The sequence below is a fragment of the Canis lupus genome, chromosome 37, assembly GCF_011100685.1.
Source record: "Canis lupus familiaris isolate Mischka breed German Shepherd chromosome 37, alternate assembly UU_Cfam_GSD_1.0, whole genome shotgun sequence".
NCBI lineage: Eukaryota > Metazoa > Chordata > Mammalia > Carnivora > Canidae > Canis > Canis lupus.
Genome location: NC_049258.1, coordinates 18,011,298 through 18,036,298, shown reverse-complemented (window position 1 = coordinate 18,036,298; position 25,001 = coordinate 18,011,298). Strand labels below are relative to the sequence as shown.

At 35.0% G+C, this 25,001-nt stretch overlaps 1 protein-coding gene across 6 annotated transcripts; it reads left to right on the top strand.

The window, feature by feature from the left end:
- The first annotated feature begins 137 nt into the window (after window positions 1-137).
- On the top strand, window positions 138-24,711 carry MYL1 (myosin light chain 1). 6 transcript variants are annotated; one of them, XM_038585641.1, is made up of 8 exons: window positions 12,721-12,872; window positions 13,643-13,667; window positions 13,923-13,950; window positions 17,916-18,059; window positions 20,634-20,807; window positions 21,278-21,355; window positions 23,769-23,811; window positions 24,391-24,711. In XM_038585641.1, exons 1-7 carry the CDS (start codon window positions 12,736-12,738, stop codon window positions 23,795-23,797), a joined length of 615 nt encoding a protein of 204 aa, XP_038441569.1. In that variant the 5' UTR covers window positions 12,721-12,735; the 3' UTR covers window positions 23,798-23,811; window positions 24,391-24,711. The 6 variants fall into 6 exon arrangements, with proteins under 6 accessions (XP_038441572.1, XP_038441571.1, XP_038441569.1 ...); XM_038585642.1 differs by having other exon boundaries at window positions 24,379-24,711; XM_038585644.1 differs by lacking the exons at window positions 12,721-12,872; window positions 13,643-13,667 and adding an exon at window positions 138-414 and having other exon boundaries at window positions 24,379-24,711.
- Window positions 24,712-25,001: the final 290 nt, after the last annotated feature.

The following is a 25,001-nucleotide window of genomic DNA, read 5'->3' as shown; positions in this document are numbered from 1 at the left end:
ATTGATGAAGCCCTGACCCTTTAGATTCCATTTATAGTCTGAGCCTGAATGCCATCCCCCTTGACTAGCGAACTGTCCAATCCAGCTGCATGTGTCAAGATTCTATTAGGCACTAAGTGAAATATATATGCATGCCCTTATACCATGTAACACTCTGGGTCCACCCTCAAAACACTGGGCTGTGGGTCAACTGAAGCACCACTCCTCTTCCAAGAATCATTTTGACAGGTTCTTTTGGAGGTGCTCCTTTACTTTTTTTTTTAACCCATCGTTTTAAGCAAAATGGCACCAAAGAAGGATGTGAAGAAACCTGCTGCTGCCGCTGCCGCTGCCCCAGCCCCTGCCCCAGCACCTGCACCTGCCCCTGCCCCAGCCAAACCCAAAGAAGAAAAAATTGACCTCTCTGCCATTAAGGTAACTAAGGGGGTGAACTGTTTGGTCACTGAAACATCTTTCAACAGTAGGAAACTCTAGGAACTTGCAAAGTGGTATCTTTTTTTCACTGAGAGAGAGAGTGTTCCTGCATGGACTGGTAGATTTGGGGGAGAAAAGAATCTTGATCAGAAAATAAATAAACTCTAATGTATGGTTTCAGTAAAATTACTAGGAATATGATATTATTGCAGAACCTCCATTTGTTCCATTTTTTGATCTCTGGTTTTCTTTTTTCCCTAATGGGTCAGAGTGCAATTTGGGGGCAAAGTATATAAGTGTGAAGGTGTTTTGCCAATACTTAAGCCAATGTCTTATTTTGTTTTGGTTTTGCTTCATTTCGTTTTGTTTTAAATAAAATCTCTGCAGAAACTGGATCCCTTACCTTGATGCTACACCGAGAAGAATTTTTTTGCCCCTACTTTTTCCCAAAAGTTTAAAAACAGCTGATGACCCAGTTGTCCTGGCTGTATTTATTTGACAGCTGCCTTATTTCATCTGAAAAAGAGAAGATTTTTGCAATTCTAGTTAATTCCTTCAGCTTTGCTTAATAAAATTTGATACAACACTAGATTAGATCTCAGTACAGACAATTATGCACTCAAGTGTTTCAGTGACTATAACTGTCATCTTGTTTATTTATATACAGTATTTAACTCAGAATTGTGAACTGCTTGTAAATGAAACTAACACTCCAAATACTATAAAACTTGGTTATATGGCTTTTAGCTTATGTCTTTGAGCTCTTGTATACTGATCTTTAACTAAAGAGAATGTGATTGATTTTTGTGTCAACATTTTGCTGTGATCAAAGTTCTCAACTGCCAAAAGATGATCTGCTTTTGGGAAAATGGCACAGCGGATGTGCCTGTTCCCCTCTCAGTGATGTAATCCATCAAACATGCACCTTCTCCTCCTTAACTGGGACTTGCTCTGAATGACAGCTTGAAAATCTTTATCTAATGAACTCTGCTTTATATGGAAAACTAATGAGCAAAAGGGCCTGTTAGGTGATCATGTCTCTTAAGCCAAAAGTTCTGTACATAATAAATGTAAATTTTGCTAAATTAATACTGCTTACTTGCAATGATAAAACTGACCTATAAACAAACATTTCATTGAGTATTTTAGTATAATCATGGATTTTTAAAAAAATACTCCTGACATAAATATTGAATCGGATCACCTTTAGATATACGTGATGACATTAAATATATTCATAATTTTATAACATTCTGGTTAAATATAAAATTTATGTTCCAAAGAAGTAGTGGATTATCAAATATTTTATATTGAATTTGTAGGTACCTAAAGTCATATTTGAAAAGTTGGTCAGAGAATCTAATATTGGTTAGGAACTATTCTTTTTTTTTTTTTTTTTTTTTTTTTTTTAGGAACTATTCTTAATGAATATCTACTTAGGAGGAGAAATGCATGTCAGATCTTCTAATAAATGGTTTTCTACCTAAAGGACTGCATATAATTCATTAAGAGGAAGCCAAATTTTTCATCTCCAGCAATTCTAGTCAATGTATCTTTATAGATGCACACTGACCACATTATACAATGAACATGATTACGGTCATGACAATAATTCCAATCATCTGTATCATTTGACTTTCCACTGTGTCCTATTAGAGATATGAATCAGTGTCAAAGCTATTTCTCTATATTTATTGTGACTTATAAGACAATATTACCTCTTTGCATCTAGGATTACAAGCATCTGGGAGGGGGGGAAATATGCCTTCTTAAGAAGAAAAAGAAAATACCCCACTAAAGAATATAGGCATTAATTTTTCTCCCCTGAAGAAATATGAACTAAATATATAAATAAATATTCAGTTTTTACAGTAAGAAGTCTCTGGGAAAAGGCAAAATATCACTTTTTTAAACCCAGAGATTAAACTGATTAGTTGCTCACAGTCAGCAGAAAAGTCATACTCTTTTAAATCTTGAAAAATTAGTTTATCCTTTTGTCTTTATGTTGAATTAATGCTAGCACGGCTAATGTAGCTAGCACAACTACACAAAAGAAGAAAATACTCTTAGAGCATCTCTAGTGGTGAGGTATGCTATGTCTTCACCAGTTCATTACAGAACAAGGGATGGGTTGGAACCTGATAAGGTATGCAAACCAAAAAGGAGCCATCAAAAGACTCTAGAAGTAGGAGGAATTTAACCTTTATTTTTCATTCAGAGAGCCTACTCCTAATAAGGAGAAAATGAAAGGAACCAAATCAAAACTAACATATTTTTTAAAGGAATTTTAAATGCCTTCAATGATTTGCCTTCATCAATATGAAATCAGTGCACATTTATAGGTAGTATAGCCAGGGAATGTGGTACAACTTGAGAACTATATAAAATTTAATTTCATCCCAGTAGGTAACAAGGCTAATTAAAAATGTACATTAAAACATTTCATATTATGATGCTTTTAATCACTTAATGATGTTTCTAGATATATTACCTCATATAAGTTATAAACTTTTTTCAAGCAGAGAAAATGAACTCTAAGGAAATTAATAGAGCTGTTCTATGTGTTCATTAACTTTCTGAAAACTCGATAAAGAACAAAACTTAATTGGATTTTAAACTTTCTTTCATAAATCATATAAGATTAGAAATTTGGCTGTCCTTTAAACTTTGAGTAATGTTAAAGTGTAAGTGTAACTGTCTCTGTGTAGGACTACAGGCATAGCAATAGTAATATTTAATTCCTCACTACTATTCCCAGCTAGTATCTATGTTCCACTTTATAATATACCATGTTTAATAGCCATATATTTAATTCCCCATAAACTCTGAACAATCTTTAATATTGTTAAAGATTATTCAATCTTTATCAATTTATGATAGTGTGCTTTCCAACCTGATTTCCTAGTTTGTTGATTATTTAGAACATTTGTTCAGTTGTTCTGCATTAAACCTTTGATGTTCATCAAGGGAATGCTTACCTGACATCCTATGCTAACGGATTTTCTGTGAGTATCCTTTTCAAAAACCCAAAGACTGCTGACATTTGAACATTAAAGTTACTGTCCTGGGTGGTCCTAAGCACTGTTTGCTTTCAGAGAGCTGACACTTCCAACAACAATGTCCAGACTAAAAACACCGCCTGAAAGAATCTCAAGTGTAGGAATTAAAACCCACCATGAGTATAGCTGCAGGTGCAAACACAAGAATTAACACCTGCTGCCCAACACTTCAGCCAAGGGTTGAAATAATGAAAGAAAATAAGTAATGAGATGACTATGTGCCTAGATTTTAAAAGATCTTCAATGTGTAAGTAAATTTTTTTGCATGATGCATGCCTTAGCTGATATGTCAGGATTGCTATGTGGCAGTGAGACTTTGAATCATGTCTTTCCTTGTGCTGCTGAAGTTTGGATTCTCACCGTATTCACTGTAATTCAATCAGGTCACCTCTGACTAGATACTACAAGCGATATTACAAAAAGTGGTAAAGGTATAGAATGCATTGACAGAATTCATCCAATAACAAATCTCAACAATTTACCATACACTTGGGGAGATTTAAAATGCCAATTTAATGAGTAATTTGGAAATACAGCATTCCCAATAAATTCATCTATTTACTGATGGGTATTCAGTGGTGGCAAATATTATGTATACATTTATACATAAATTGCAACACCTGACTTGATCTGGTCCAGATATAGGATTGTCTGTGTTAATCAACAAATTCTTTTTTTCACAGCTCTAACAAGGCTAATACAAACCTAGTCTCCCTTTGAAGAATTCTTGGGAAAATCAAATGAGGTCAGGGCCCATGAAAGGCTTTGAAAATTATAAAGTTCTTTGTAATATAATAATAAATATTCATTGAGAATTAATTTTGTGCCCTATTATTTTATTTAATCCTCAAAACGTTATATGGAGGTTGTTTTTAGCCTGATTTTGCAAGAAAAGAAACTGAGCCTAATGAGATTCAGTGCTATGTCCATGATCAAATAACTGGTAGGTGATGGAGCTAGGATTTAACCTCCCAGGCCAAATCCAGAGCCAACTGTGGTAATCATATCCTAGACTGCCTCCTGTTTATAAAGAGTAAGTTGCTGTTAAGAATGTGTGAAGAAGAGATACTTGGGTGGCTCAGTTGGTTGAGTGGTTGACTCTTGATTTCGACTCAGGTTATGATTTCAGGGTTGTGAGATTAAGCCCCATGTCAGGCTCCACACTAGGCATGAAGCCTGCTTGCGATTCTCTCTCTCTCCTTCTCAAAAAAAAAAAAAGTGCATAAAGACTTTTTAAATTCTTAACAGTGTGAGATAGTGGATCTCATATTGCCCTGCACAATCCTGTGTAGCCAGAGGAGGGAGTGACAGGCCCACATTAGAGCAAACTCACCTAGACTTTCGACCTTGGCAGTACACTACTCTTCTGTTCTCCACAGCTTTCCTCTATCTTAGCACCTGTTGCTGATAGGTTGAGTGCTCTCTTTTACAGTTGGAAGATGGGAAGATTAGGAACCTAGAAAGACTCCTAGTCACTTATATGAGAGTTACAACTCTTACAAAGAGTTATAAATGGAACATGGATTTTTTTTTTAAAGTTGTTATGAGAATAAATTAGTAGTTGCCAATGATGGAGCTGGGGGTGGGGTAAATGAGTGAACACGGTCAGAGGGTACAAACTTCCAGTTATAAGATGAATAGGTTCTGGAATCTAATGTACAGCATAGCGACTATAGTTAATGATACCATATTATATACTTTAAAGTTGCTAAGAGTGTAGATCTTAAAAGTCCTCACCACACACACACACACGCTTTTTTTAATTTTAAAAAACGATGTGATGTGATGGATATATCAAATATCTTTATTGTGGTAATCATCTCACAATATCACATCACAGAGTACCAACCACTATACGATCACAGCCTCATAATATCAAAATTATCACATATCAAATCACATCGTACACTCTAAATTTACACTACGTCAATTATATCTCAAACAGCTGAAGAAAATAAACTATACCAAAGTATTTTTGAAATGCTCTTCAATGTAATGAAATGGATTGAATTTTTAAAATAATTTTGGTGGGTCATCTGGGTGGCTCAGTTGGTTGGGCGCCTGCCTTCGGCTCAGGTCATGATCTCAGGTTCCTGGGATTGAGCCCTGCATCAGGCTCCTGTTCAGCAGGGAGTCTGCTACTCTCCTTTTGCTCCTGCTCTCTCTCTCTTTCCTTCTCTCTCTCTCTCTCTCTTTCATGCTCTCTCTCTCAAAAAAATAAATAAAATCTTAAAAATAAAATAAAATAATTTTGGTTTTTTAAATGAAATATACATATATACCAAAACTGACCTCCAAATTTTGGCATTAGGCTAATAATATTCTAACAAAGGTATGAGATCTCATTTTGTTAACAAATAGATAGCATGTTTGAAACTGGAAAGAAATATCAACCATATATTCTTTAAAGTGATGTGTAGAAATATAATACTACATATATCATGATTAAATCTTAACCTTAACTAGCTAGAAAAAGTCCAATTTCTGATTAAAAGGAATGGGTGAAAATAAATAAATAAATAAATAAATAAATAAATAAATAAATAAATAAATAAATGGAATGGGTGAAAACATTTATAAGTTGTCTCTAAGTTTTCTTTATGTAATTTTAAGAGTGTCTTTTTTTGAGGCACCTGGGTGACTCAGTCAGTTAAGCGTCCAACTCTTGATCTCAGTTCAGGGCTTGATCTCAAGGTCTTGAGCTCAAGCCCTGCACTGGACTCTATGCTGGGTGTGTAGCCTACTTAAAAAAAAGTGTTTTTTTTTTTGTTTTTTTACCCTGGCCTTTCAATAATATGAATTAATTTTTAATGTAACTATAATATAACAAATGGCAATATCAGTCTGTTTGCAGTGGGAATATAACCTTAGGAGCAAATAAAAAATTATTTGAGACTACCACTAGATATCGATATCAAGTTTCCACTCTCAAACATCTATGCTGTACAAGAAGAGAACAGGTGGAATGGAGTGGGAAAATACTAAAGGGCATTCTGTAAGTCTCTAAAATTATATTTTGAATTATATGTAACTGGATAATGTCTTTGCAAAGTAAAATGCAGTTGGGAAAGGAATAGATATGTTCACCAGTTAATAGTGAATAGCCCTTTTGATTTTAAAGATAATGAAATCTTTGCAAGACAAGGAGACCACAAAGTGACAGTGCCAAATTTAGACTCTTGACATTTTAATGCTGCGAATGAACCCCCTGGCAAGTTGTCTTTAGCAGTCCTTCCATAATTACCCAGCATTAAGCACCATCTGACTCATGGAAATTATGGAAGGGATTATATTTAGTCTGCTGATCTTACACTTTCTTCTGCTTCTCCTCATACTGAAATACTTTTTGTATGAAAATAAGATCTTCTACAGTTTGTTTCTACATCAACTTCTACAGTTTGTTTCTCACTCCAAATCAGAATTTGGAGGGCAAAAAAATTGCAATATACAAGTAGCAACGGCTTTAATTATACTAGTTAAAAATGTAAACCATATGGATGATAAATCCTTGCCATTCTGGTCAAAAATTAATGGTAGTGAACTGAAGCCAGAGAAAAAAGATATATCCTAAAGATAAGACCATATCTTGTTCAACTTTATATTCTTCCTACCACTGTGACAAGTAAAGTCTTTGTACCTAGTAAGTGCCCAATGGTACAATGTCTCTTGTTCATAAAACACCTGATTCACTTGAATACAGTGTTATGAAATTATATTTTGACTCCTCTTTATCTAAATTACTTCAAAATAATGTTACTTATTGAGTATTTAAGTACCATGTCCTTTTCCATTAAAAAAGTGACTTGAGGGGCACCTGGGTGGCTCAGTTGGTTAAGTGTCTGCTTTCAGCTCAGCTCATGATCCCAGGGTCCTGGGAAGGAGCCCCACATTGGGTTCCCTGCTTCACGGGGAGTCAGCTTCTATCTTTCTCTCTCCTCCTTCTACTCCCCCTGCTTGTGCTGTGCTCTCTCTCTCTCTCTCTCTCTCTCTGTCAAATAAATAAATAAAATCTTATAAAAAAAGTCTTTAAAAAAAGTGAGTTGAGGTAGATTCTATTAACAAAAGCATGGAAAACTCACAACATTGCAGAACCACAGCAACCCTAGAAATCACACAGTATAATATTCCATATCTGAGGAAGCCTTGACCCAGATAAGAGAAGTTATTTCATCAAAACACACACACTTTATTATAACAGAACAAATTCCATGTACTTCAATCCCTGTCTAGTTTTCTTTCCAGCATATGAAAAGACCTGAAATCTCTAAAATGGTAATGCCAATATTCACATATCACTGTGGTCACAAGAGGAAATTTCATTCCAAATAAGTAGGAAAAAAGCAGACACTTTTAATTTTTTAAAACACACACACCAAGAAATGTTCTAATGCCCCTATTATGAAAATAAAAAGAGGAAAGAAGAAACAAAACACAACTTGTTTTTTTAATAAACTACATGCAAATAAATGTATAAAACAGAGAAGGTACAACTCTCAAATCTATCAATTATTAACCAAAGGAAAGCTAATAAAAAGTCTAAAGTATAAACTAAGGTCACATTTTAAAGTTTTTGTTAAAATTCACTTAGGCTTCTCATTAATTCTTATAGTGTGAATTGTGTTATGTTAATAATTCAGCCTTTGCTTTATTTGGCTAGTCCACACTTTCTGAGCACAGAATTACTCATTTCCCCTTCTGCTCAGATCAATGCATCCAATACAGCCATCTCTCTTATATTAGACAGCCTGGGTTGGTATTGTATTCTCGTTGTTCTTAATGTCTCCTCTTTATATCATATTATAGTCACCAGCCTAAGTATATCTTTGTTGAGGTAAAAAAAATGCTATGAAAAATAGGTATATCCTTTAAATGAAGCAAATTATTCTGAGGCACAAAATTCTTTATTTTCAAAACAGTATTTCTGCAGGCCTTTTATGGTGAGTCCTGGTCACTCTGTGTGATTAGAGTGAAAATTAATCATCTAAGTTTTCCTTAGGGTTTGCATACATCCTAAGTCTTTAGAGGCCTCTCTGCCCGGCATTAAATTAGAGAACATGCAGCAATGTTTTCTTGCTTGAATCCCAGCCCTGGTGAGATTAACTTCTTTAACTGAGCCTTACCAGGAATTAGCCTCATTACGTCTTGCAGGGAAGATGAAATTGTTTAAAGACTATAGTCTGTGTCCCTTCCTGAGGCATTTTCACTCAGTATTCAATGTCATGGATCTCCCAGATAGTCCTTAATTATAGCTCTTCTTGTTATACTAAAGCTTAACATACAGCAATTTCAAGACCTGTTTGATTAAATTCGTTCTCATATTTTCCCTATAAATTAATTCCTTCTATATACCAGAAGCTTTATCTTGTCTTTAATCAGTTAACCATCATGATTACTAATAGAAAAATGCTCCTCAAAGTGAGAAAAGATCTGTAAACATTGCAATAAAAAACCTTTTTCAGTACAAGTAACTTGTAAACTGCAACTTACTAAATCCAATACCAGAGAGCACATGAGTCACAAAAATGTAGAATGTAGTTATTATACTAACAGTCTAACAGAGGTATTAGGCTAAGATGGAAAAGCCCTGTAAAAAAGCAAATCAAGGCCCTGGGTGGCTTAGTTGGTTAAGTGTCTGCTTTCAGCTCAGGTCATGATCTCAGGGTCCTGGGATCAAGCCCCATGTCAGGCTCCTTACTTACAGGAAAGCCTGCTTCTCCCTCTACCTCTGTTACTCCCTCTGCTTATGTGTACCCTTTCTCTCTGTGTGTCATATAAATAAATAAAATCTTTTTAAAAATCAAGCATTGGAAAATTAGAATTCCTGATCATAAACATTTATATAGGGATGCCCAGGTGGCTCAGTGGTTGAGTGTCCGCCTTTGGCTCAGGTCATGACCCCAGGGCCCTAGGACTGAGTCCCACATTGTCCCACATCATGCTCCCCACAGGGAGCCTGCTTCTCCCTCTACCTATGTCTCCACCACTCTCTCTGCATCTCTCATGAATAAATAAATAAAATCATTTTTAAAAATAAACATTTATATAAAATCTAAGGAAAGGCTCTGGAAATATAAAGGCACATATATCAATAATTCAAAATGAGCAATGAGCATGCCTAGTATATGCTTTGCAGTTCCAGGTGCTGGATGTGTAGCACTGAGGGAGAACATATGCACCTTCTGTAGAATGTAAGCTCTTTAAAGGAGATGATGAAGTCTCTTCCCTCGGGCAATAAAATATTCTAGAGGAGAAGCTCATATTTGAAGGAGAAATTTACTCTACATGTGTTCTAATGATGTTAGTTTTTGCAAATCTGTTGAACTAATATAGGCAAGATATTTTCTAGAGCTATGAGGAATAAAATATAAGAATAAGGCATGGGGGCAGCCCCGGTGGCACAGCGGTTTAGCGCCGCCTGCAGTCCAGGGCATGATCCTGGAGACCGTGGATCGAGTCCCGCGTCAGGCTCTCTGCGTGGAACCTGCTTCTCCTTCTGCCTGTGTCTCTGCCTCTCTCTCTGTGTGTCTCTATGAATAAATAAATAAAATCTTTAAAAAAAAAAAAGAATAAGGCAGGGGCAGCACTCTATATAGCAGGAAGAAATTGGGGTGGGCCTATGCTCAGTGTGCATCAAGGACAAAAATAAATGGCTTTCAGTAATGGTCTGGGCCTTCCAGAAGCTTGCTACCAGGAAGCCTAAACATCTTTCAGTTGGAAGAAAGGAGCTAAGTAGAGAGAAAAGTTTCTTTCAAGAGGGGGAGATTTTATCAGGACTTTGAATAGTTAATTTCTAAGAAACAGAGATAGAAGAGACTTAAGTCTAATTTTTAAAACAAACCAAATGATGATATAGCAAACTGAGTCCTAAATCAGCTGACATTTTGTATTTATATCATGCCTTTGTTTAAAGAGCTGATTACTTCATCATTACAACACCAAGGAAGAGATGGAAGAGAAACTTTTCATCATTTGTTAGTGTACCAGAGATAAAGTAACATTTCCCATTTATTCTATGAGCACAGCATTCAGGTCTTTTCACTTTTAAACTATAGTTTATTCTCTAGACTGGACTACACTGTAGCCTTTTTTATTGTGGTCAATAACTCGCTTACATGTTTACTTTGATTTTTAATAGGTACAAAAAAATCTAAATTCTGATCTTCTATGGGCTAAAGATACACAGAGGAAGTAGAGTGAAATAGTTTGACAACTGCCTGCCACTTCTATTTTAATAATAGAAAACCTTTACATCATATCCAAGAGCTTATCTATAGCATAAATACAATTTTTAAAATGACTTTCCAGTTTACTCCACAGATTTTACACAAATTGACCATATTTTATATAAATTCAAGGACACATTTTTATATTCAAAAAAAAGAAAGAAAAGAAAATGAGCATTACATAGGGCATAATGTAGGGCAATTTTGATGGATTTATTTTGTATTATTTGTAGTTATTAATTCTACTAAAGATACATACTAGCTCTCAATATTACTCATAGAGCAATTCAAATTTAATGACATGATATATAAATATAATTCAAGACTAAAAGAACATACAGAAACATGTTCTGCTCTCATGGCTTTAATTTGGGCATCAAAAATCATGAGACTCCATGGTTGATGGAGGGAGGTGGGCAGGGGATGGGCTAATGGGTGAAGGGCATTAAGGAGGGCTCTCATGATGAGTATTATATGTAAGTGATGAATCACTAGATTCTATACCTGAAACCAATTTTAGCATACATGTTAACTAACTTGCATTTAAATAAAAATCATGAGACTCTAAATTACACAGTTATCAAAGGTTACAAATTTCCACTTTTGTCCTTCCCTTCCATTCCTCCTAATAATTTAAAGCACTTAAATTTTTCTACTAACTTCCATTTCTCATAAACTCTCAAAATATCTATTTATGAAAATACATTTTCCCGGGTAGTAATATTTTTTAAATTATGTTTTTAATCATCACTTTGGCCCTATGAGATTTTTTTCATTACTTGCAAACTTTGGACAAAAAGTGATATGGAAAAAAGAAAGTGACGTGCATTTAAATATTGATTTTTTCCTAAATGGCTTGAGGGAAAGCTGCGAAGTATTCATCTGTCTAGCAGGGGGAGACTTCATGCTTTTGGTGATCATTCCTTTAAAAACAATTGCTGACACAGTACTTAAATCAAAATTGATCTCCAACATCCTTTATACCTATAAACTGCTTTAAGTATGTAGAAAACTGATAAACATATTGTCAAGGGCAGCCTGAGTGGCTCAGAGGTTTAGTGCCGCCTTCAGTCCAGGGTGTGATCCTGGAGACCCGAGATCGAGTCCCACGTGAGGCTCCCTGCATGGAGCCTGCTTCTCTCTCTGCTTATGTCTGTGTCTCTCTCTCTCTCTGTGTGTGTCTCTTATAAATAAATAAATAAAATCTTTAAAAAAAAAAAAACATGTTGTCTGAACATTTATGGGCATTCTAGGACTACTCTTTCCTAGTACCACTTTTCACAGTACCATTCTAGGAAGGGAGTTACCTCCTATTTTCAGGTAAGCTCCCATGAAAATCCATTACCAGTCAATCCCTTAGACATCTTTAAAATCCTAAAGTGTAAATTAGCATTCTATAGTCCCTGCTTTGGGTCTTTCTGGAGACTGAGGTTGGAAGAAAATATCCACCCCTGATGTAAGAAAACTAATGAGCTCAAAATCATCCCTGGCTTAGATAAACTCTGTATGTCTCAGAATACAATTTGCAGAAGAGTGGTCTTTAGTTAGAGATTTCAAGAACTGACAGCATTGTCACTTGGGTGAACCCTAAGAAACATGGAGAATACTCATGGCCTTTTCAAGTCTTCTGAACCTGACCACAAGGGACAGAGCTCTAGAGGATGTTCCTTCTATAGCAAGTGCCATTTGAAACCTCAAACCAGTCCATCCAAAAACTTCCATTAAATACCAAAACTTGCTGACTCGAAGTTTGCAAAGTCCATAATTCATCAAGAGAAGGGGTCAGCCTGAATGTTAGAGAAATTCTAAGCTCCTCTGCCACTGAGCAAGTAAGAAGCTTCTTAAAGGAAGAGACTCCAAGAGAACACCTCAGGGATAAAGACCATAAAAGTACTGACAGGCTTCGTCTCATTATGGCTGTCTACTCATAGGTTCTGGCTTCCTAAAAATAGCCCTCAGGGTACAGAGCCCTCCTTCCCTTTGCCCTAAGAAAGCTAAAGAACTCTCTAAGGGGAGTGGCCACTTCTCTCTGAAACCTGATGCTAGCTGTGAGGTCACAGCTTCCCCCCACAATAAAAGGCAGCCTCAGCAAAGGAGGCCCCACTCAGGGACTGGAGCGGCCCTCAACTCACTCTTCAGCTTTGCCACTGTTCCGCAGCCCAGAGCCTCTGCCATGGTGGGTCCTAGGAGAAAACGGTTTGTCCTTTATAGGAGGATATAATCGTGCATATGACCTTATTGAGTAGAAAGGCAGACAAGGAACAGAATTGAGGGGAGAACATATTCAGTAGAAGTCTACAGAATCTACCTTTGCTTTTTGTTGAGGTGGGGTGAGGATAGAAGAGATTAATTTGAGCTATTATGCTAATTGAAAAAAAATACATCTTTTTCCCCAAAGCAGTACTTTATATGCTTCACTAACTTTTGCTATATCACATAAGATTTATTATATCTAACTGTGGGGTGGGGGTGGAAACTACTAGTATAGCAAAATATTATACCTTTAAAAACAGTCTGATGAAGATGGCTAAAATTAAATAAACTACTTCTGACATGACACATCGAGCAAAAACCTACTGGTTAAGTAGAAAAAAGACTTAAGGAGATCTTTTTAATTCAGTGTATCTGTATTTCTGAATGCAGTGTATCTGTATTAGACATATCTTAAATATATCACAGACTACTATATAATTCCAGGAAGTCATTTAACTTAGCATTTGTTAAATCATTGGTTCATTGACTGAGAAACAGAGAGATGTTCCCTAACTATCTTTTGCAATAGCTTATTTTTCCTAGATTCGAAAGTATCCTAAGGCAACCTTCTTACTCTATGACACCTACATGTCCTCCTAAAAATCTCAGAACAGAGAGCACTCATCCTTCTGTCAATGCATTTGAAAGAGTACTAGTTGTTTCTTTCTTTCTCCCTCTCTCTTGCCACTGCAGTCCTTCAGCGCTGAGCAGATTGCTGGTAAGTGAAGTGAGCTTCTCTACTCCACATGGAGGCAGAGTACTGCCTAGTTTCTGAAATATCTCTTACCTCTAAGGCATGTTACTGCGTGGCTCAAACTGTTAGTGTCCAAGCTATGCCTGAACTCTGAAAAGTCGGCTTACTCTTGGAGCTTTACTTTGATGATGATTCAGGGAATGAGCTTGGATACACTTAAAAAATCAGGGCATCTTTGTTTGCTTAAAATATTCTTTGTGGTTAATTTCTTTCTAACAGATCGAGTTCTCTAAGGAACAGCAGGATGGTAAGTTCGAAAGATACAGTTGTTAATATGTGCACACTCATAAAGATGGCATGTGAGAAAATTGACTCCTTTGGGATGAGATTAGCTCTTCCTAATTATCCTCACTGGTGTTTCCACTCTAAATATAAATGCTCTCAATCACTCTAAATATAAGTTTTCTCAACTTGAACCCCTTGCCTATAATCAGTTGTCAAAGGTTTAAGCAAACAAAAGACATACCATAAAATAGGTCCTTGTATTCACTGATTTCTAAGTAATACCATTTTGATACAGTAGCCAATACCATATATATTACCCCAAGAAAAGTTGTAGATTTTGAATGGCTAATCTGTTCATCAAATCCCTAAAGAAAGACTTGGCAGGTCTGAATTGCTCAATTTAGGAAAATGGTATTGATTGTGAAACTGCCCAGTTACCAAACCTACATAATTTCAATGGGCATCAGAGTGACTTGAGAGAAGTAGGTGAAGTGGATATAGAATACAAGTGAATTCAGAAACAAAGAAAGAGGAGTAGTCTATCATAAAACTGCAAGGAGCATTAAACATCTCCTGGTTCATCTTTAGAGGTAGAAGACAGGCTCTCAAATTGGTTATAGGACTTGCTCAAGGACCCAAAGTATTAGTAACAGGATCAAAATCTGGCGTTAGCTTAAACTAATGAGAAATTTTCATAAAAGCAGTTACTAACTAGAAGACTTTAAACTCTTAAGATTCAAGAAAATTTGAGTAAGTTTCCTAACACTTCCACTTTTTTCTCCTCTGGGCCTTTGGATCCAAGAGATCCCATACTCTACAGGATGTGTTACTTCTCTCAAAGTGTAGGGGAGAATGTTTTATGGAGTGAAAGTGTCCCAAGTTCAAAGAAACTGAAACAGAAATACATCAATAGAAGGGAGGGGAAGAAAAAATTTAGTTAAATGATAACATATAAATTAGGATATGGTCAAAAATTAGCATGTATATATGTTATGATATGTAATATATAAGTGATTATAATTATAGGTGTTTAATAAGAACTTATGCAAATATTTGCTTTTCTACCTAAAAAATTCCACATTTTCAGTCTATTGATGTCATATTTAGGACATCAATTAAGAAAAAAAGGATATTTGCTTTAGTAAAAAGTCACATGTATCTACAGCATGGCTGATGGCCTCATGTTGAGAGATTAGAAGATTTGATGGCTCAGAACTCAAGAGCATTTGAAATTATACTACAAAGGACCATTTTTTTCTTTAAATTGAAAACAGTGGTAATTCTACTAGAAATTATTTGATTTTTAATGAATCTTTAACTACTGATACTGCCATATTATCAGCTACTGCAAACTAGTCCTCTCAAATATCTAATTTACAGTGTCATTTTGACTGCCAAACTATGGTGGGACAGAGCAACAGAAGACTTAAAAAAACCCTTGCAGGGACTGAAGGATTTACTGTTGACCATTAACCTATAACTACATAAATGAAATAGGTCTTAGATATAGAGGGTTCAGGAAACATTGGTGTGGTGGACTGGTTTTCTGTTATGCCAGGAAAACAAATGTAAGCATTTAAAATTTAAATGGAAACACAATGCTTTCAGGAATGAATGAAAACTTTGTTTCCTTCCTTGTTCAATGATTAAAGAGTTTGGTCATGGCAGCTCTATTTGAATGTATCACAGGTTGCAAGGAAATTTTTTAAAAGGAAAATTATCACATTCAAAAGTCCTGTGCTGTCCAGTAGAGTTGTCACTTGGCCACATGTGGTTATTTAAACTAAAATTTCAATTAATTAAAAATAAATACATTTAAGAATCTATTTTCTCAGTTGCACTAGTCACATTTTAGTGCTCAAGAGCCACAGGTTTTTTTGGGGGAAGCCCAGATATAGAACATTTTGATTGTCAAAAAAAGGTCTAGAACAGTATTGGTCTAGCCCAGGGGCTGTCAATTTTTTTTTTCTTAAAGGGCCAAACTGTCAATATGTTAGGCTTTATTGGGAGTCTTTGTGAAAACAACTCACTTCCATCACTGAGGTTTAAAAATAGCCATAAACAATACATAAATGAATGGGTTGTATTCCAATCAAACTTTATTTACAAAACAGGTGGCCAGTCTCTAGGTAGTAGTTTATAATAATAATATTTCATTATTCTAGACTTCTTCAAGAGAATAAATCTTAAAAATCTGAGGTAGGAAGAGCAATATCTTTCTTGTTTAAATCAACAAAGGGTTAATGTCAGAGAGATTCTATTACAGCCCATAAAATCCTATTTCTATATCAGCATCTGACCAGAGTAATAGTGAGCCCTCTGAGCAATCTGCATGAAAGCCTGGAGCCAGTAACAAGAATAGTTCAGTTTCACATGTCCCTTAGAAAGATGAAAAATAATATTTGACCAATGACCCCACTGTGCCTACAGCATACTTTTTAGTTTAGGGGAATGATTTGTTATAGTTAAATTGCATAGAATCTAAAGGGGAAATTTTAGCAAACAATGGTGACATGATCTAAGTTGATTGTAAACATAATGTCTGGTGCAACCTTAGATCAAGGGATGGAGGGATGATAAAACAGGGTATTTTGCTGAGTAATCTATCTAGGTGGCATCTTTTGATCTGAGGCTACTAATGGCCTAAATACACTGCTTTCAGCTCACCAGTTCATTCACAAATGGTTTTTTGAGTGTTGCTGGGATTAATTCCAACAAGTTGCCGTCAGTACTTTTGGGTTCACCAGAAAATTTATTTTAGTTAAGTTTAGAAGTTTCAATTAAATTGTTGTTTCCTGTCCCTTAATCCATAGCAGTACCCTTTTCTGTCTTTTTGGTATATACTTCTTAATTCTTTGTTAACATAATTTCTGAAAGGCCAAAATAGTCCCATCAACAGAGAATGACAAAGTTTAGGGAAAGTTAGCAATAGAGTGATTGTGATAAAAAGAGACAACACTTGAAAAATATGTACTTATATGTAAAGACATGTAAGTACAAATAAAGCTAGAAAAATCTGAATAAAATTGGTGTCTATCAATATGAACATTCTGGTTGTGATAGTATACTATAACTTTGCAAAATGTTACTACTGGGGGAAACTAATTTAATTAAGAGATCTCTCTGTATTTTTCCTTAAAATTGCATGTGAATTTAAGTATACACTAAAAAATGTATTGAATTACATGTAATGTAAAATGTAATGAACTAATGTATACACTAAAAAATGAATTTAAGTATATATATAAAAATGTATACTTAAATTCTAAAGCTAATATAGCAACATGTTGTCAAATGTATTAACTGAGAAAGAGTAAGGTTTAAGGAGATTATCATAATGATAGAGGCAAACAAATATTCTCCTTCCAGACTGATTATAGTAAGAGCTTATTAAAGTCATATACTGAAGTGGTTAAATGACACCATAGAATTTAGAGATTTGTTTCACTTTTCTAATTTTTTTTTCCTGAAAAATTAACTTGCTCCTGAAAATAACCAGTCAAGGGAGAGTCTAGGAAATTTGTACTCCAAGAGGAGGTTTCTCTAAATAATTTGAGAAATCTGGGTCAACCTTATATAACACAATCCTGATTGAAAAATTATTTTCTTGAAATTTTATTAACTTTCTTAATTATGAGGAGTTCTTAAGCTTTCTCAAGACCTCAGAATTTTTTAACCTAGTCTGCTTGCCAGGCAGACGAAGGAAATATGAATAAATATGACAAGAAGCTTCAATTTCCATACCTGATTAATAATAATATATGATTTGAAGTTGAAAATGCTGTCTTGGAGTAGATCCAAAAAGATATGTCGCAAAGGGTTGTCAATGGCTGTTTGAGCTAGGAAAAAGGAGAGTCCAAAGATAACTTAGTGGTTACAAAAGTTGAAAAACAGAGGAGAGTGTGAACTGGATCCTTGATGAAGTTAGGAGTAATTTATAGATCTGAAGAAGTAAAAAAGCACTCTAATATTTCTTGTTTCTTGCAGAATTCAAGGAGGCATTTCTCCTGTTTGACAGAACAGGTGACAGTAAGATCACCTTAAGTCAGGTTGGCGATGTCCTTCGGGCTCTGGGCACAAATCCCACCAATGCGGAGGTCAAGAAGGTGCTGGGAAACCCCAGCAATGAAGGTAACCAAGTTTTTCCAAGAAGCTGGGAAGCCAGCTCTCACACACACATGAAGGAAAGAAGAGAGAGAGAGAGAGAGAGAGAGAGAGAGAGAGAGAATGTAAGAAAAAGAGAAGTTATTAAGAAATAAGATCCATAGAATAGAATTTAATTTGCTCTTGATGGTAAGTGTGCTTCTTAGCTGTCTAGAACCAGTTGTTTCCTCATAAAATAAGTTAACCTTCCTTCGAGAATTTGCAAGCATGATAAAATTGCATGCTAATGAAATAAGATCTAAAGCTAACATCATTATCATCATCATCCTACCTAATGCTCAGAATTTAAAGGTTAATGAATGAAATAATATCCAAATTTGTACACTTTCTTCAAACCTTGAAAGGCAAAAACACATTTTGCAAGAACGTTAAATATGACTAAAATACAATACGCTTTGTAAACGACTCAGTAAATTACAATGGCACAAGGACAGAAGCTGCGGAATTAAAATCTCAGTGCTTTCAGGAGGTTGAAAATACCTGCTGACTTTGCTCAGTGCTCTGTCCTTTGACACCCTGCTTCTGTGACCATCTTAAAAGCAACTCAGCTATCCTAATTAAGAATCGACAGAATGGCATCATAATAAGAGTATTTCCTATTTCCAAAGGCTTATAAGAAGACTTAAAAATCTAAGTCAAAATCTACACTCAGTCCCCCAAAGTAAATCCTGGGACAAAAGACAGCGAGATATGTAAGTGGCAACATTGTAGAAGTTTGCTCAATAAACTAATCCAGTTAGTCTGGAACAAGAAAAAAACCTTTTGATCCCAATGGTTCATGGCAAAGTATAATAGTCTCTTGGATAATACCACCCTGAACAAAAAAGATGAGACAAAACTGAAAAAAAAAAATTTAAATTTTCTAATGTATATGCAAAGCTTTTTATTTCTTTTTCTTAATATTTTATGTATTTATTCATGAGAGACACAGAGAGAGAGAGAGAGAGAGAGAGAGACGCAGAGGGAGAAGCAGGTTCCATGCAGGGCGCCTGATGCGGGACTCCGTCCTGGGACTCCAGAATCACGCCCTGGGCCAAAGGGAGGCGCAAAACCGCTGAGCCACCCAGGGATCCCTCTGAAATTTTTTCAAATAAATATTTGGCCTATTTAGTTTTGCCATGAGGGAAAAAAAAAAAAAAAAAAAAAAACAGGGGAAAGCAAAAAGCAAGTAATCTAGCAAAAAGCAACTCCTCTCATTTTACACTTGATAACTGAAAAGACTATCTCCCTTTGTTACCAGAGTGGGAGGGGATTTGATTTCAAGCAAACCTACCTCTAAATCAGTCTGTTGGAATTTTTCTTAAACATCATTTTCTTTAGAGAAATATGTCCAGGTAAATCACACAAAAGGTAGCTGAGAACATGGGTAAAAGTAAGAGAACAATAAGCTAGATCTTACTTTGTTGATGCCACTTTCTAACTTACTAAACACCCATCTTTTTAAGAATTTTCAGTAAAAGTTCATTTTATTCAGCATTCAAACTTGATCTTTTTAATACTATTTCATTTTTATTCTATGAGGAAAATCTAGTAAAAGGGAATTTTGATTTTAGTGTTACATAACTTAATCCATTCACATCCAACTGGATAGTCTGTTAGATACTTTTATTGCGAGCACAATTTACCTTGTTAGGAGATACTGAAGAAAATCTTACCATCCCCAGACCTCTAAACTGCAAAAAGTCAGGAGATTACAAGGTATTTGACATACACACTCTCCTCATAGTCAGTTATTTATTTATTTATTTATTTATTTATTTATTTATTTATTTATTTATATTTATTCATTCTAGAGAGAGAGAGAATTCAAGTGAGAGTAGATGAGCAAAAGTGGGGGGGAGCAAAGGGAGAAGCAGACTTCCTACTGAGCAGGGAGCCCAATGTGGGGCTTGATCCAAGGGCCCCAGAATCATGACCTAAGCCAAAGGCACTCGCTTAACTGACTGAGCCACCCAGGTGCCCCATAGTCTTCTTTTTAAATTCACTTAAAATTTAAAGACATTGACATTCTACAAAAGCTCAAGACAAAGGAAGCATTTAGATATTACAGTTGAGCTAAGTTTTACTGTATTTATATGCTAATAGATGTGTTGTATCAGTTTATTTTTACATTGCTTCTCTGGTATTTATAGAGAATATTAAATTGATAATACTAATAAAAAGTAGCTAACACTTACTCGGCACTCCATTTGTTTCAGGTTATTGCAATAAATTTTGCATGTATTGTCTCATTTAGTACTCACACACTATGAGGAATCTCTACTTTACAGATGAAAAAGTTGAGGTACAAAAGGGTTAAGAAAGTTGCCTGTGATTACATAGCTATAAATGAAGGATCGGGGATAACAGCTTAAGCACTAGGACTCCAGAGCTCATGCTATTATCTATTACCAATTTCTTTGTCATCAGCAATTCACCAACAGAAATTTTAGCTATATGAAGATATTTTAGATCATCTGAAATGAACTTTCAACTTTAATTTGTGATTCAGAATGACATTTTATGGTAGCTAATAACTTTCCAAATTGCAATTTCTTCCAGAGATGAATGCCAAGAAAATTGAGTTTGAACAATTTCTGCCCATGATGCAAGCTATTTCCAACAACAAGGACCAGGGCACTTATGAAGACTTTGTTGAGGGTCTGCGTGTCTTTGACAAGGAAGGCAACGGCACAGTCATGGGTGCTGAACTCCGTCATGTTTTAGCCACATTGGGTAAGGAAAATTTATTTCAGCGGACTTAATAGCACAGAATATATAGGAAAGAGCGTGACTTGGGGGAATCAAGTCATAATAAATTAGTTAAAGGGAAAAGCTACAAGGTGAAAAAGAATAGTAAAAAATTAATGACTATTTCCATTGGCTTTGGTGTCAGTGGGGTTTGTTTTGTGGAAAAGGTAAGTTGGTAATGAATAAATAAAGCATTGTAGTTTTTATAGGATAGAGTATGGATGATCACGATAATATGTATTTAATTCATTCACTTAAAAACAATTCATTAACAATGTACTAAGTGCCAGAGGAACAGGATGGGCTTGATTCTTGTCCTCCAAGAGCTTTTTTTTTTTTTTTTTTCCTCCAAGAGCTTAATCACAGTCTCCAGGAGCCCAAAACTGATCACTTATGATGGAATTTAGAAAATATCTTCTGGCTTTCTTTCTGAGCGAAGTGTTTTGTTTCATCAGGTGAAAAAATGAAAGAGGAGGAAGTGGAAGCCCTGATGGCAGGTCAGGAAGACTCCAATGGCTGCATCAACTATGAAGGTACAATCTCTTGTGCTCGGTGGTTATAGCAACTCTCAACTGATTGGGTTGGTTAAAATAACCTCTTTGTCTCTGCCTCTCTTATTGAAATTACATGTTTTTTTATTACAATCGATTACACAGTAACTCTAAGAAGAATCTGACTATACACATAAGATTTTTATTCCAGTGGGTTTTGACATTCCTATGTATTGTTATACAGATTAAAATCTGTTTTCACATGTATTTTTTTCTTGCTAGATCTTTATAAAATATCTGTAAGATAGACAGGGTTTATATCAGAATAAGCTTAATAGGATATTAAAGTTGGAGAGATCTCAAAATCCTTTACAACAAGCAATTATGAAAATGAGGAAGCTGAGGGCTAAAGAGGTCTAGTTACTGAGTGAGGGTCACATCATTAATGGAAGGGCTGGTGCTAAAATTTAGTTCTTCTCCTGGTCTAGTGTTCTTGCTTAAATCAAAGTCATCTCATAGCGACTATCTATGTCCTGCTACCAATTTACAGCAGCTTCACCTAGAGGGTCTGAAAAACAGCACATCCCACAAAATAAAGGTGCAAAATAAAACTACATGATATAATTTGTAAATTTAAGATTTTCCAATAAAATGAGAAACTTATCTATCCCCCCTAAAAGACTAACTGGCTACTCTTCTATAAAGCTATGCTTATAGCTTTGACGTAAATGTAGACTTATGAGGTCTAATGATTTGTGAAAAAGTAAGAAAAGCAGAGAGAAGAAGGAAGGAAAGGAGGGAGAGGAAAGAAGTGGAGAGGAGAGGACAAAAGAAAAGAAGTCAGCCAAACACATTTTCACTGATAATCTTGATTAAACTACACTTTTTCCCCCCTATAAACAAAGTTTTACATTTGGTTATTGCCATAAAAAGATTACATAAAAGAAGAATCATTCAATAAATATTGTTTGGAGGAGTGAATAGTCATCTAGAAAATAAAGTCAGATCTGGATGTCATACCAGGATAAATTTCAAATGGTTCAAAAATTTAAATGTAAAAGCTGAAAGCATAAAAACTGTGGATAAATTATTGTATAACTTTTGGAGTGAGAAGGTATTTCTAACATTGATAAAAACCCAGAAGGCATTACAAGTCTTGATAAATTCAACCACATAATTTTTTTAACTCCATATGGCAAAATTCACCAGAAGCAAAGTCAAAAGACAAATAGCAAAAACCATAAAAAAAGTAATCAGTATCAGCAAAAGCTCATCTTCCTAATTAAAAAAAACACTATTTCAAATTAATAAAGAGACTACATCCTGATAGAAAAATTAACAAGTACATAAACAATTCACAGAAAAAGAAATAAAAATATCTATAATATAATATCTATAATATAATATAATATCTATAATATAATATCTATAATATAATATGTTCACTAATAATAAAAGAAATGCAGATTAACACTACATGGAGATACCATTTTTCTTTTTTTTTTTTTAAGATTTATTTATTCATAAGAGATACAGAAAGAGAGGCAGAGACATAGGCGGAAGGAGAAGCAGGCTCCATACAGGGACCCTGATACAGGACTAGATCCTGGAACCTGGGATGATGACCTGAGCTGAAGGCTAATATTACTAAACCACCCAGGTGTCCCAAGATACTATTTTTCAATAAGATAATTGTCAAAGATTGAAAGTTTGACAACACTTTGGGTTGAGAGAGTGTGTACAAACAGCCAATGTCAATACATTCCTGTTAGGAATGTCCAATCATTAAAACCCTGATATGGTGATATAGTACTAATAATTCTAGCAAATCTACATCATGGGATGTAGTTTTTAGATATACTTGCACTCAAGTGAAATGAGTGATATGTGGTTATTCATTGCTGTACTGTTGGTAAATATTTGAACAACTTAATGTCCAACAATGTAGGATATATCAAAGAGATTCTGGTATATCTACACAATGAATTTCCCTACAGTGCCCCCCAAATTAAAAGGATTTTCTTCTCTACAGTGGAAAAAAGCAAATGCAAAGGAGTTTGTAGAGTATGCCACCATTAGGGTAAAAATCTTTTAGAAACAGATATTTGTATTTTATTATACATGCATAATAGTTCCCCCAACTTTGTGGTAAAGACAAACTAGATAGGTGGGAGACAGTGGTGAAGAACATTTCAATTTTTTACAAGCTCTTTCATATTCTAAGGAAAACTTTTAACCATGTGAATATACTACTTATTTCAAAAATTAAATTTACAAAGTCAGGGGAAAGGCCATGAATCCAGGATGAAGAATAATGGACTGCACCAAGCTTAAAAAAAATAAATGCTACTGTTATTGTTAAAAAATAATAATAATATTGAACTAACTTGCTAAACGTCTCTTTCCTTACACTTGACAGTCTTCTAACTCTAAACTGTCTGTATTCTGTCCACAGCTTTTGTTAAGCATATCATGTCTAACTAAGTGGAGCTCTCAAGGTAAATACCCATTTGCTCTTTATTATATAAGGGTTTCTTGATATTGTGTCTTTAAAAAATTCAACAACTTCATTTTGTGCGCTGTACATATAATTAGTATTATTTCTTAATTAAGATTTATTTATATAAACCAGAAAACATCAACTCCTTTCAACCCATTTCAACTCCTGAAATGGGTTATTTGGAAATAGACTGTTTTTGTATAAGTGTAGAAGCAAAAATTTCTGAGATCTTTGATTCCAGCTAAAAACCCTACCTTTGATTTTACTGTAATTATGCATTGGAGATTCAACAAGCCCAAGACTAGTTAATTAATTTGGCTGGAACATCATACTAATAAAAGTGTGAGCCTAAGTTCTTTGAATAATTAATGTAGTTGTTTAAAACTACTGCTCTAGAAAACCCGGTTATCACAGTTCAAACTTAAGCGCTTGCAACTAGGTTATCACAAATAAATGACTTACCTTTGAAGCACTGGTTTATTCTGTGCTTTTTTCTTCTTTTGCACTTCACGTTATTTCCTCCCCATCTTTCTTTCTGAAAAAATGCAATGAACATTTAACTCAGTTTCCCTTATAGATCAAGCATTATTTACGAAGACTGGCTGGAAAGTTATTGCAGTAACACCCATGACTCACCGTCCAGACCTGCTTACCATCATTCAGACAGCAAAACAACATGGACCGTTCTAGACTGAAGGACTCCCTGAATTTTTATATACTTCATGTTCCTCTCTGAATTGTATTCATACCACACAAATCAAGTGTCTCCTGCTCTAGACAAAAAGGATAAAATACTGACAACCTCAAATTCAAGCACCACTTTTAATTTTCCACCAGGAGTCAATGGACATCCTTAAAATACTAAATCAATAAATAATTTTGGTCAGTCTGGAAAGTCCAAGTTGCATTGTGTTTTTATCTTCTTGCTTAGAGAAAGTAATTTTTACATTTTCAATTATCTTGTTACTGTACAGAATATGGATGAATTGTAAACTTTTAAAGAAAAAAATCACTGCAGAACATAGCAATAACAAACTGAATCATCATCATCATGTTACTGAAAAGTGAAATAGACAACTAAGAAAATTCAGATAGGATCAGAGGTGTCTTAATATAAACTATCCAGGTAATTTAAGATTAAAGTGGGTTTTCTCAGTTTTGTGTCAATCATCGTGTAATGGCTTCACC

Coding starts and splice junctions, on each gene's coding strand:
- MYL1 (XM_038585641.1), top strand. CDS start 12,736: ATGCTAGCTGTGAGGTCACAGCTTCCCCCCACAATAAAAGGCAGCCTC. Junction 18,060..20,633: donor GGGAAACCCCAGCAATGAAG/GTAACCAAGTTT, acceptor AATTTCTTCCAG/AGATGAATGCCAAGAAAATT. Junction 20,808..21,277: donor TCATGTTTTAGCCACATTGG/GTAAGGAAAATT, acceptor TTGTTTCATCAG/GTGAAAAAATGAAAGAGGAG.